This window comes from Geotrypetes seraphini, chromosome 10, assembly GCF_902459505.1.
Source record: "Geotrypetes seraphini chromosome 10, aGeoSer1.1, whole genome shotgun sequence".
Taxonomy (NCBI): domain Eukaryota; kingdom Metazoa; phylum Chordata; class Amphibia; order Gymnophiona; family Dermophiidae; genus Geotrypetes; species Geotrypetes seraphini.
Genome location: NC_047093.1, coordinates 78,924,221 through 78,938,096, shown reverse-complemented (window position 1 = coordinate 78,938,096; position 13,876 = coordinate 78,924,221). Strand labels below are relative to the sequence as shown.

General features: G+C 46.4%; 1 protein-coding gene across 9 annotated transcripts in view; it reads right to left on the bottom strand.

The window, feature by feature from the left end:
- The window catches only part of STRBP (spermatid perinuclear RNA binding protein), a 307,353-nt gene that overhangs the window by 234,789 nt on the left and 58,688 nt on the right, over window positions 1-13,876 (bottom strand). For all 9 annotated transcript variants that reach the window (XM_033959926.1, XM_033959928.1, XM_033959924.1 and 6 more), the window contains exon 2: window positions 6,741-6,912. In XM_033959926.1, the coding sequence (XP_033815817.1) occupies window positions 6,741-6,746 (6 nt within the window). In that variant the 5' untranslated portion in view covers window positions 6,747-6,912. The remainder of the gene's footprint in view (window positions 1-6,740; window positions 6,913-13,876) is intronic.

The following is a 13,876-nucleotide window of genomic DNA, read 5'->3' as shown; positions in this document are numbered from 1 at the left end:
GGCAGGCAGCCAACGAAGGAATGAGGCCGGATTGGCCCATCCGTCCTAAAGCTCCGCCTACTGGTGGGGCCTAAGGCGCGTGGGCCAATCAGAATAGGCCCTGGAGCCTTAGGTCCCACCTGGGGGCGCGGCCTGAGACACATGGTCGGGTTGGGCCCATGTGCCTCAGGCCGCGCCCCCAGGTGGGACCTAAGGCTCCAGGGCCTATTCTGATTGGCCCACGCGCCTTAGGCCCCACCAGTAGGCGGAGCTTTAGGACGGATGGGCCAATCCGGCCTCATTCCTTCGTTGGCTGCCTGCCGGACAGGCGGGTTTGGCTCCCGTCTGTCCGGCCAACTACCAAAGGTACGGGGAAGGGGGGTGGGGGGGTCGTGGGGGTCGGCCAGGGGGGTCGCGGGTCGGCTGGGGGGGCGGTCGGAGGTTCTTGGGGGGGGCGGTCGTTGGGGGGGGAGGGGGGTTTGCGTCGAGGGCAGGAGGGCCTGGGATCCCTCCTGCCCGTAATGTAGTGCGGGGTGGGGTTAGGGGGTCGCCGTGGCCAGGAGGGTTTGGGCTCCCTTCTGGCCCGATATTGTCGGGAAGTCGGCGGTCCTTCGGGGTGGGGGTGCGAGTGGTCCTGCCGGGGGGGGGATGTATCGGACGTCGGGGAGTCGGCCGGGCAAGAGGGCTTGGGCTCCCTCTTGCTCCGATCGTGGATGCGGGTGCGGGTGGGAGCGCGTGCGAGCGGTCGTTCGGGGTGGGGGTGCGAGCGGTCCTGCTGGGGGGGTGAATCGGGCGTCGGGCGGGGGGGGAACTATGTTTAAAAACTTTTGTATACCGCGCTCAGGCATATAACGCGCGAGGGGTATGCGCGGTAGGTAAAAACGCGTATAACGCACGCGTTATATCCGCGAAAATACGGTACTACTTCTTTTTATTTTTTGTGCAATCATTTTTATTAAAGTATCACAGGAGAACAAGAATGCTGAACACAGCACATACAGATCAGGGTCCCGTGCCTGAGAGCCTTGACCCCGGAGTCCGGTGTCGAAGGTTCAGCATGCCGGATTTTGCACACCGACTTCCCGGATTGCATAGAGATGGTACCTGGGGAAGTTAGAGGTTGCCGGTGCCGGGAGTGATCAGACGGCAGTGGAGGTTCGGTCGTTTGAACAGCCCGATGGAGGCCTCTCGGTTCCGCAGATAATACTGGCATGGAAGCTGAGGAGGCAGAATGGACCGGTACCGAAAGAGTGGAAGCCAACAATAGCGGCTGCTCCACGGCCGGTACCGGCGGCTCAGACCGAACTGGAACTGGAAGGTTCGGTGCCAACAGAGCAGGAAGGAGCTGATGTAATTGCTCTTTCAGTTGGACTTGAAGGACAGCCGCAATATGGTCATCCAAGGAAGGCACCGGTATCGCTTTCTTTTTCTGCGGTACCTGTGGTGCCGCTCGACGCCCAGAGGATGAGGAGGCCGAGGAGGATGCACTCACCTCAATAGGGGCGGAGCGTTTAGGAGGGCGCCTCGAGATCGGCAGGACTGGACTCTCTGCCATAGCGACCGTAGGACGCTCCAAGGAGGAAGGCTTCTTAGCCGGCTTACCTGAAGGGTGCGACACCGGAGCGATGTCACGCGGCGTCGATGAAGTGGGTGCCGCCGACGTCGGTGTCGATGCCGAAGGATCAGCCATCGCAGTACCGAACAGAAGTTTTTGTTGAAGCTGCCTGTTTTTTAAGATACCCTTCTTAAGAGTAGCACAACGGGTGCAGGTGGAAGCCCTATGATCCGGACCCAAGCACTGAAGGCACCAATTGTGCGTGTCGGTCAAGGAGATGGGGCGCACACCCCGTTGGCACTTTTAAAATCCTGGCTAAGGGGGCATGAAGGTAAATACGGCCTCCACCAAATCGAAAGCCGAGGCTTCGATGGTGGCAAAAGGCCCCGCCGGGGCGAACCTGAAAATAAGAAAAGAAAAAAGGAAATTTTATTTTATTTTTTTTTTTAATTTTTCAATAAGGAACAAAGAAAAAAGGAAGATAAGCTTCCAAGAAGAAAACACGCGAGCGGGAAGGCAGTTGAAAATTTTTCAACGGCCATTGAAAAAAACGCGTCTTCTTAGCTCCGCGGAAACTAAGAAACCGGGGACCTCACGCCTGTCGGGCGGGAAGGCACTCGCGCATGTGCGGTGCGGCCTAACTAGAACTTTCTAAGTTCTTAGAGTGCAATCACTCTAAAATTGTCCGTACCAGGGCTCCGTCGGTGCCATCACCCCATCAGTTAAGAATATGCTGCCTGCTTGTCCTGGGATAATAGAGCATAAACATAAGAATAATAGAAAAGGCGTAGTACATGAAAAATTGCTCCCCTAAAAGCAGAAGTTACAAACTCTAGAAAACTTTGAGGTGTACAGCATAGTCTGGCCACATTAACAATCACTAGCAAGGATATCTGCAGGTGCATCGATTACTATAATTCCAGTGTCTATACAGAGTATTCTTCCAAAATATAGCGAACTGAGAAATGCAAAAAGATAAAATCTCCAACTCAATCTCCCAGAGACCTTGTTTTTCATAATTCCCCAGTCGTCCCTGTCCCATTCGCCACCTCACCTAGGGGAGGGGTATCTCATTTACCAACTATCCATACATGCACACATGCTTCCCCCAGCATCAATTAAAGGGAAGCTGATGAGAGTTGTAAATATTTGTCCCAGAAAGCAACATAGCATAAAATGTCAGGATTTTTAGTGTGCTGGTAGTGGCTAAAATCAAAGTGACCACGCAATTTGTGCACTGATTTTATACAGCAGTTATTTCAAAGGGTATGTACCTCTAACAACTAGTTGTCGAAATAGTTGCGATTATTCAACTATTCCCTCCATAACCCTTTTGTACAACCTTATCAAGATACTCAGCGGTACCACTTAAGAGCTCTACAGTGGTACCTCGGTTTACGAGTGCACCGATTTGCAAGTGTTTTGCAAGACGAGCAAAACATTCGCAAAATCGGCAACTCGGAAACCGAGTGCGCCTCGATTTACGAGCCCCCCCCCCCCCCGCAAACCGGCACCCTCCCCCCATGATCCGGCACCCCCCGCCGCCATCGGGCACCCCCCTGCCGCAACCTGAAGTCCCCCAGAGCCCTCTTCTTATTTTAATGTAGCACCTGCATGTCGGCCTCCTCTTCTGTGTCAGATCGCGGGGCCTTCGGGGGGAGCAGCACTGCTGGCCTTGGTGGGGGGGTAGGAACGTATCAAAGCAAGTTTCCATTATTTCCTATGGGGAAACTCGCTTTGATAAACGAGCATTTTGGATTATGAGCATGCTCCTGGAACGGATTATGCTCGTAATCCAAGGTACCACTGTATTTGTCTCATTGCCCTAAGCTTTACATGTCAAATTGTCATCGGATCCACAAATTGAGCTCTAAGTGGTGTAAATACGGTGATATATGAGTAAATTGGTTTACGAGCATGCTTCTGGAATGAATTATGCTCATAAACCAAGGTTCCACTGTATAAGTTTGTCAAATATAAGTTTACTATAACTAATTCTCGCTGCTCTATTCCTCCAGATGAATGAGCCCAAAATTGAGTGCATCCGTCGTTCGTCTTTTTTAAGTATCCAAATTGGCACTGTTTGAAGTAGATATAGTAGTTTTGGCAGCATTATCATTTTAACTAATGCCACTTTGCCCATAAGGGCCAGTGGAAGATCTTTCCAGGCCAAACAAACGTCTGATTTTCTCAATTTGATCCAAAATATTGCATCGATTCATATCCTGCTGGCCAAAGGTAACAACTCAGATTTCTCAGTTGACACTGAGATCCAAGATATTATCAAATTCTTGGACCCCCCAAAGTGAAAGAATAAGAAAAAGATGCTGAGCAGATCAAGAGACTTCTGCACAGATTGCTTACAGAAATTGAAAACTGTAGGGGGCTCTCTCTCGCTCTCTCTCTAAGGTAGGAGGAGCATATGCTCAGAAAAATGTTTGAATTTCTGCAACTCCCAGATTACAGGAAGGGATTGAACACCTAGAGCAGGGGTGCCCAACAGGTCGATCGCGATCGACCGGTAGATCGCCAAGACAAAGTGAGTTGATTGCGGAGCCCATCCCGTGATAGATTCCTTTGCCTTGGCGATCTATCGGACCGATCAGCCTTCTTCTCCCCGACGTCAATTCTGCCATCAGAGAGGAAGCTCAGGCCAGCCAATCGATGCCTGGCTGAACCGGAACTTCCTCTCCGAAGGCAGAATTGATGTCGGGGAGAGGAATGCTGGTCGGCCCAATGCAGGGAGAGCTTGGGGCAACGGCGGCTTTGAGGCCTGTTCCCCGATGGCAGCGGTGACTTGGGGGCCTGCTCTCCGATGGCGGCGGCAGTGGCTTGGGGGAGGGCATGAAGAAAGAAAGAAGGGGGGCAGACAGGGAAACAGAAGGAAAGAAGGGAAACAGAAAAAAAGAAAGGGGGCATGAACAGAGAAAAAAAAGAAAGGGAGGCAGGGAGAAAGGGCAGGGAGAGGAAGAAAAAGTTTGGGGAGGGAATGAGGTCTGGAGGAGAGGAAGCATTCAGGCTGAAAGCAGGGAAGAAAGATTGGATGCACAGTCAGAAGAAGAAAGTGCAACCAGAGACTCATGAAATCACCAGACAACAAAGGTAGGAAAAATTATTTTATTTTAAATTTAGTGATCATAATGTGTCTGAATTTATATCTGCTGTCTATATTTTGCACTATGGCCCCCTTTTACTAAACTGCAATAGTGATTTTTAGCGCAGGGAGCCTATGAGCATCGAGAGCAGCGCTGGGCATTCAGCGCAGCTCCCTGCGCTAAAAACTGCTATTGTGGTTAAGCAAAAAGGGAGAGGGGTATATTTGTTTATTTTTGTATGATTGTTACTGAGGTGACAGTGCATAGAGTCATCTGCCTTGACCTCTTTAAAAAAAAAAACGGAATAGGAATGATAATTAACATTTTCTCTGCGTACGGTGTGCTTTGTGTTTTTTTTTAAAATTTTATTGTTGGTAGATCATTTTGACTTGGTCATTTTAAAAGTAGCTCGCAAGTCCAAAAAGTGTGGGCACCCCTGAGTATGGAATTCAGAAGGGACATAACAGAATTCATGTTTTAATTGTTTTTTCTTACAATTTTAAAACCTAAAATTGCATGCTAGAACACATGTACGAAACGCTTTTCTTTGAACTATTAATATGTAACTGTTAATATAAGACTTCATGAGTTATACTACGATATACATACAGACAAAAAGTATGCTCACATTAATACTTCAGTAAGCAATAGGCTAGCAATAGTAAGCAATAACAATAACATAAGTGAAATTTCGGCCATTAATGGAAAACTTGATCAAGTTTATCATTGGCTAGATAGAAACAGACTGGCCCTCAATATCAAAAAAACCAATGTTATGCTATTTCTTTGGAAGGATAGTTTTCCTCTTGTTTCTCCAATTTCAATTCATAACGCTCCTTTACAATTAGTTAAAAATACAAAAATTTTAGGGGTAATCTTTGATAATAAACTTAATTATCATGATCATATCAGTAACATTGTGAAAACGACCTTTTATAGGTTACGTAAAATTCGTTCCATTTCTAAATTTCTCTGTCCCAAATCACTTACTATATTGATTCACTCTTTGGTGATGTCTAAAATTGATTATTGCAATTCTTTATTCAAAGGAATTGCATTATATGAAATAAAACGACTACAAATTATACAAAATACAGCTATAAAATTAATAACTAAGTCTAAAAAATTTGATCATGTAACACCTCTCCTCAAAAAGGCTCATTGGCTCCCTGTTATTCATAGAATCACTTATAAGTTATGCATAATTATTTTTAAAACTCTAAACAATAAGACCCCTGCATTTTTATTTAGGTTACTTATTCCATATTCTGCAAAGAGAATTCTACGATCTAGCGAACAAAATCTGCTATCTATTCCTTCATTAAAAATTATTAATACGAGGAGACAATTTATTTTTTCTTGTACAGCGCCGCAGACTTGGAACGCCCTCCCTATTTTTTTACGGGAGGAGAAAGAATTTGGAAAATTTAAAACTGAGTTAAAAACCTTCCTTTTTAAAGATGCCTTTACAACATAATATTATTATTGGAGTATCATATTTTATTTTGTTATACCTGTGTTACCTATTTCCCTTTTGTATTTTCCCTCAATGTTTCTTCTTTACTTTATGAATTGTATCTCATCCCTTCTTACCCTATGTTTAGTAATGTTATAATTAAGAGCAATTTACCATTATTTAAGTATTTGTACGTATTGTATTGTTCTCTAATAATTGTAAATTTTAAAGTGTACATCGCTTAGAATGTTTGATTAAGCGATTGATCAAGTCACCTAGAAAACTTGAAACTTTAAATGAAGCAAAATGTTTAAAATAACCTCAGGGGAAAAAAGTGCCTATATTTTTGTTATGCAAACCACAGTTCAAGGTCACCCTGCAGACGGCAACAGCTCATTAATGCTGGTTTAAGTAGAAAATGTTCTTTTGTGAACATCCTCTCATTTATATTTAATAATTCATGTGCTGCAGACTCACAAGGCTCCATTCTGTGGTTTAAAGGCCTTTGTAATAAATCACATTCCATTCGCTTTACTTACACTGTAGAGTGCTATCAGCAAGTATTACATCAGATAAAGCTTCTCCAAAACTTACTCCTTGCTTTCACAGTATTAAACATGAGGTTCAGAACGTGGGAATGCAGGAAATTACCTACCATCATGTGCTACAGAAATTCAGCTTCTTTTTGTCTCGTTCGTCCCTTCTCCTAGTAATAGACTTTGGGCACTGTTTTATATGACAGAATCTCTTCATAAGCTCCCGATCACCCGACAACTCCAATATTCATACAGCTGAGCAGGTTCTGAGAGTTGTTTTTTTTAATACACCTGCAATAAACAAAGAGAAGAGACTCAAACAAAACCCTTCCCGATCGTTAATTGAACTCTTTCCTAATCAAAGCAGCAGCTGTTCAGCAGAGAATCATCAAATCAATTCAGTGGGAATTTAAAAAAACAAAAGAAGGCAGGTAACTGTACTTAAAACAACTTAGAGCCCCTTTTATAAAGCTGCGGTAACAATTCCCCCTACAGAAAATTCACCGAAGCCCATTCAATAACTATGGGCTTTGGTGCATTTGCAACAGGAGAATCGTCAAAATGGCTTTGTAAAAGGGACCCTTAGATTGTAGATTAGATTTGGGTTAGATTTTATGAAAACCAAATTTGCATCAATTATAAATATGTTATTGTCATTAATATCAAATTCAATAGATCCATTGCCAGTGAGGGAACTACTATACAGCTATAGTGGACATCTAGCGAAGGGGCCTTGCCAAATGGGCTGAAGGCTCTCTATGCGGAGCTGAACCATAGATCAGTGATTCCCAACCCTGTCCTGGAGGAACACCAGGCCAATCGGGTTTTCAGGCTAGCCCTAATGAATATGCATGAGAGAGATTTGCATATGATGGAAGTGATAGGCATGCAAATTTGCTTCATGCATATTCATTAGGGCTAGCCTGAAAACCCAATTGGCCTGGTGTTCCTCCAGGACAGGGTTGGGAACCACTGCCATAGATGAAGCTGTGGTGAAAGAAAAATTATGCCTTACCTGTTAATTTTCTTTCCTTTAGACCAGGGGTGTCCAATGTCGGTCCTCGAGGGCTGCAGTCCAGTCGGGTTTTCAAGATTTCCCCAATGAATATTCATGAGATCTATTTGCATGCACTGCTTTCATTGTATGCTAATAGATCTCATGCATAATCATTGGGGAAATCCTGAAAACCCGACTGGATTGCGGCCCTCGAGGACCGACATTGGACACCCCTGCTTTAGACACAGCAGATGAATCCAAAGACTAGTGGGATACCGTACATCTACCAGCAGGTGGAAATAGAGAACTGAATTGCAGGTGCTCTTCTTGGATGGAACGTATATTAAAAAAAAACTTCTTTCCCATAACAAAGTTCAACCATGGACCAACAAGCCACAGCAACAATGCCGTGAAAAAATGTGAAAAACCTCCTTCAATGGGAAACAACCACAGAAAAATCCCAAATCCTGAATGGGTGGGGCTCTGGATTCATCTGATGAGTCTAAAGGAAAGAAAATTAACAGGTAAGGCATAATTTTTCCTTCCTTAGTAACAGCAGCAGATGAATCAAGAGACTAGTGGGATGTAGCATAGCAATCCTCAGCAGGGTGGGAAGCCAACGCAGCCTCCACGATAACCAAAGTACCAAATGCAGACTCCCCATGCGTGGTCACATCCAAACAGTAATGCTTGGAGAACGCATTTGAGGAGGACCACGGCATGGCCCTACAAATCTCCTCTAAGGAAAAGCCTTTGGACTCCACCCAATAAGTCGAAGTCGCTACCGCTCTAGTGAAGTGTGCGCAGAAATCCAGTGGAACTGGCTTACCAGCCAGGAAGTATGCAGAAGAAATAGCCTCCTGGACCCAACGGGCCACTGAAGCCTTGGAAGCTGCCAAGCCCTTCTTAGGGCCCAAGAACAATACAAAGAGGTGATCCGACTGCCTAAAGTCATTAGTAACTTGAAGATAATGTAACCTGAAGATAGTGTAGCAGCATCTTCCCGCACATCGAGAAGGTGCAAAGTCCAGAAGCGCATCCCATAGTCCTCCCTGATAGAGGGGAGAAACAAAGTGACTGACATGAAAAAAAGAAACCACCTTAGGAAGAAAGGAAGGAACTGGCAGTACTGACACCCCAGCAGCCGTGAAACACAGAAAGGAATTTCTGCAGGACAGAGCCTGCAGCTCAGACACCCGATGCCAGAGCCACCAGAAAGACCATCTTCAAGGTGATATCTTTGAGGGAAGCCACGCTCAAGGGTTCGAAGGGGGCATCATGCAAACCATGAAGCACCAGGTGAAGACTCCAATCTGGACAGGGCCTCCGCAAAGGAGGGCGAAGAGGCTGCACCCTTTTCAGAAAGCATACTACCTCAGGCATAGAAGCCAAGTAAGAGGGAGACACTCGGCCCCTGAAACAGGCCGCCACTTAAACCTTGAGGGAATTGCATGCCAACCCTTTAGATACTCTGTCCTGTAAAAAGTCTAGAATATGAGACAGAGAAGCCTGGAAAGGGGAAAACCCTCGCTGACTATACCATGACTCGAAAACTCTCCAAACCTGGGCATAAGCTGTGGATGTAGACCTCTTCTTTGTCTGCAGCAGAGTAGAAATAACCTGTTACGAAAATCCCTTACGCCTCAGCCTTGACTGCTCAATAGCCAGGCCGTAAGACCAAAGTGGGAGGGATCATCCATCCATATCGGACCTTGAGTTAGCACATCTGGCAGCCGGAGAGGAATCTCCATCGCCAAACCCAGAAGATCCACTTACCAAAGACGGCGTGGCTAATCCAGAGCCACAAAGACTACTTTCCCCCTGAAGTGAGCAAACCGATGTAACACTTGGCCTATCATCGGCCAGGGGGAAAAGACATACAGACGGCTCTCTGGAAGCCACGGAAGAGCCAACGGGTCCATCCCCTCGGAAGACGGCTCCCGACATCTGCTGAAGAAACGAGGAAGTTTTGCATTTCGAGCAGAGGCCATGAGGTCCAACTCCGAATGCCCCCACCTTTCAACTATGAGCTGGAACTCCTCCTGCTCCTGGTTCTAGAAGATTGCTGCTGAGGAAGTCCCCCTGAACGTTAGCAGATACCACAATGTGAGCCACTGACAAAAGCGGAAGACACGACTTGGCCCACAGAAGCAGAGCTTCTATTCCTTTCTCTCCTCTCTTCTACCTTCCAAAGTATTTAGATCAATGCTGTCTTGTTAAAATGTTTATTTTATTTTTATTTTTCCTCTAACTCTACTTTTCACTTCTCTATTACCCTCCAGGTACTTTAGTTAGATTGTGAGCCTTTGGGACAGTAAGGGAATTTTTCAAGTACCTTTCTTATTTCTAATCTTAATGTATATTTTCTGTAAACCGCTTAGAACCTAACGGATGTAGCGGTATATAAGAAATAAATTACATTACATTACATTACAGAAGCAGAGTCTGAGCCTCCTGAGCTAGTTGAGGGCTCCTCTTGTTCCCTTGCCTGATGATATAGGCGACCGCTGAGACACTGTCCGAGAAGACCCTTGTCGGCCTGCCCTGAATCAGATTCCTAAACTCCAACAGGGCAAATCTGATCACTCTCAATTCTAGAAGACTGATGGAGCACCGAGCCTCCTCCGGGGACCACGCCATGCGGCATGACACTGTCCAAGAAGACCCTTGTTGGCCTGCTCTGAATCAGATTCTGAAACTCCAACAGGGCAAATCTGATCACTCTCAATTCTAGAAGACTGATGGAGCACCGAGCCTCCTCCGGGGACCACGCCATGCGGCATGACACTGTCCAAGAAGACCCTTGTTGGCCTGCTCTGAATCAGATTCTGAAACTCCAACAGGGCAAATCTGATCACTCTCAATTCCAGGAGATTGATGGAGCACCAAGCTCCTCCAGGGACATGCCATACGTCGATGCCTGCAGGCACTGAGCCCCCCAGCCAGTCACACTGGCATCTGTCGTGACCTCCAGCCACTCCGAGGTCACAAGGAGCATCCCTTTGAATAGACCGGCACTGTCCAGCCACCAATCTATGCTGTGTAGGCCCTGGGGTGTCCATCGAAGGTGACGATCATAATCCTGAGACACCGGAGACCATCAGGAAAGAAGAGGTCGCTGAAGAGGCTTGATATGAAAGCGGGCCCATGGAACTACCTCCAGAACCACCACCAGAGTCCCAAGCCTGGAAAAAATCCCACATCCGTGGGCGAGGCACCTGGATCATCAAGCAAAACTGAGACTGCAACTTCACGCCCTGGTCCTCAGGCAGAAAAACCCTCCTCTGGGCTGTGTCGAATCTGACTCTTAGATGCACCGATGACTGGGAAGGAACGAGGGAACTTTCCTAAAAGTTTAACACCCAGCCTGACTGCAGCAGAGAAATCACCCTTTGAGTAATCTGAAACTTTCTTGATGGGAAGAAGCCCGGGTTAACCAATCGTCCAAGTATGGGTGAACCTGTTGGTGTGGGGGCCAGATAGGGAAATGCAAATATGCCTCCTCGAGGTCCAGACCTGTAAGAAATTCATCCAGTTGAAGACCTGCAAAGGGACCTAACGAGATTGGAAGAGTGGGCAAGAAAATGGCAAATGAGTTTTAACATTGAGAAATGCAAGGTCATGCATGTAGGGAAAAAACCCCGATGTTCAACTATAAAATGGAGGGATCATTGCTAGGGGTGAGCAACCTTGAAAGAGACCTGGGGGTCTTGGTGGACACAACATTGAAAGCATCAGCACAGTGTGCGACAGCCGCCAAGAAAGCGAACAGAATGTTGGGCATCATTAAAAAGGGTATCACGACCAGGACGAAGGAAGTCATCTTGCCGCTGTATCGGGCAATGGTGCGCCCACATCTGGAGTACTGTGTCCAGTACTGGTCGCCATATCACAAGAAGGACATGGCAGTACTTGAGGGAGTCCAGAGAAGAGCGACAAAACTGATAAAAGGTATGGAAAACTTCTCATATGCTGACAGGTTGGAAATGCTGGGGTATTCTCCCTGGAAAAGCGGAGACTTAGAGGAGACATGATAGAAACCTTCAAAATCCTGAAAGGCATAGAGAAGGTAGACAGGGACAGATTCTTCAGACTGTGGGGAATCACAAGTACAAGGGGGCACTCGGAGAAATTGAAAAAGGACAGGTTTAGAACAAATGCCAGGAAGTTTTTTTTTTACTCAGAGGGTGGTGGACACATGGAACGCGCTCCCGGAGGTTGTGATAGGCCAGAGCACACTACATGGGTTCAAGGAGGGTCTAGATAGGTTCCTAAAGGATAAGGGGATTGAGGAGTACAGATAGTAGAGGTAGGTTATAGAAATAGTCAGAAACCACTTCACAGGTCATGGGCCTGATGGGCCGTCGCGGGAGCGGACCGCTGGGCACGATGGACCTCTGACCCAGTAGAGGCGACTTCTTATGTTCTTAAGTGTTCTGAAAAGCCACAGCTGAACAACTTTTCTGTTTGGATTATAGAGTTTATTTCTGCTGGTTTAAAAGCACATTGATTGCGAGTTGCTGATTTAAAAGCAGGTTGTTATGAGTTGCTGATAATAAAACTGGCTGAGCAGTGCCAGGAGAAAAATCACTGCTGACTTATTTCTTTGTTGGAATATAAAGGTTATTTCTTTTGAGTTGGAAACCCTTATAGAGGAGTATACTGCTGGTAGGAAAGTGACCGGTCTCAGTAACAAAAGATCCCTTACCAGCCAAAGGAAGCTGTTTTGAACTCTGTGTCCAGACTCAGGTGCAGAAGACCAAGGGAGACTCATTCAGGTGAGAAATAAACTGTATCCACATAATCCCCTTGAGGGAATATAACAACTCTCATAGAAACACTGCTATACATCTGGCCAAAAAAAAAAACCCCTGGGAGCTGATGTGAGACCAAAGGGCAAAACATAGTACTATGAGGAATCTTCAAAACGATTCTGCACTTTTTTTATAAATATTTCAAAAGCAAAGTGCATCATTTTTCTACATAATCACCCTGTTTTGTGATAAATTTTTTCCACTGTCCTACTAATATGCCACGCCCTCTTACCACTTCTGCCCCAACCACTTCCTGTGAAAATATAAAAGTGTGGAAAATTTTTAAGAATCCTCGTAGTAATGGTGTTTCCTTTTTTTTTTTTTTTAAATTTGAGATACATATCAATACTTTCCAGTCATAGGAGGTAAGTCCAGAGAACATACACAATCCCTCTCCTGAATCATGGGAAGGAGGGTGCCTACACCCCAACATTTTACTGGGCACAAGAAAATACCTGGAATGTTAAAATTCCTTCCCTTTCACTGGTCTGCAAAAGGGTGGAGATTTCCTATATCAGTACATGCTTAGAGAGCTGAGGAATGACACTCTTGGCGGGCAATTTGGTGGTCATCGACGCCAATTCAGTGTGCAACCAAGATGGACAATTTGAAGAACTCACTGGTCTTCAAAGGCTACACCACCACCTTTGACTGGAAAAAAAAAAATCGGTCTCTTCTGAACAGGGACAGTTACTGTGATTGCAGCTATGCTCTCCTGGAGCCACTTAAGAGCTCAACACCTGCTTTGACCGGGGAGCCGACTGGGCCTTTTGATGACAGGGTTGACGGGGTCAGGATTCTGGGGCTGGGACTGCTGGGCAGGAGGCAAGTATCTATACCTCAGAGTAATAGGGTTGCTTTCTCTGCCTACCAGAAAGCCTCCTAGTAAAAGAGGTCACAGCTGCTGGCGGGTGAGACAGGGACTGTCTCCACAGCAAGAAACATTCAATAGCCTCTCCTGAACTGCTGGCTCCAGGTCAGACACATACAGCCATCCCTACATCCATTGCAGAGTGTTCGGATGTACTATCAAAAGTACTGTAAAGTGCTCTAGACCAGTGTTCTTCAACCTTTTTACACCTATGCACCGGGGGAAATAAAATAATTATTTTGTGGACTAGCAAACTACTAGGACTGAAATTTAAAAAACCTGTTTCTACCCCGTCCCCACAAACCATCTGATCCCATCCGCACAAGCCCCATTCCTGCGCTGGCTGGCCTGCCTGACAGGCAGGCTTGGCACCCGTCCGTCCGGCCAACATTTTTTGAGGTACGGGGAAGGGGTGGGTGGGGGGGATCATGGGGTCGGCAGGGGGGTTGTGGGTCGGCGGGGGGGGGGGCGATCAGGTGTTCAGTCAATGGGGGGGTTGCATCGAGGGCAGGAGGGCCTGGGATCCCTCCTGCCCGTATTTTATTGGGGGTTAGAGGGGGTCGCGGGCCAGGA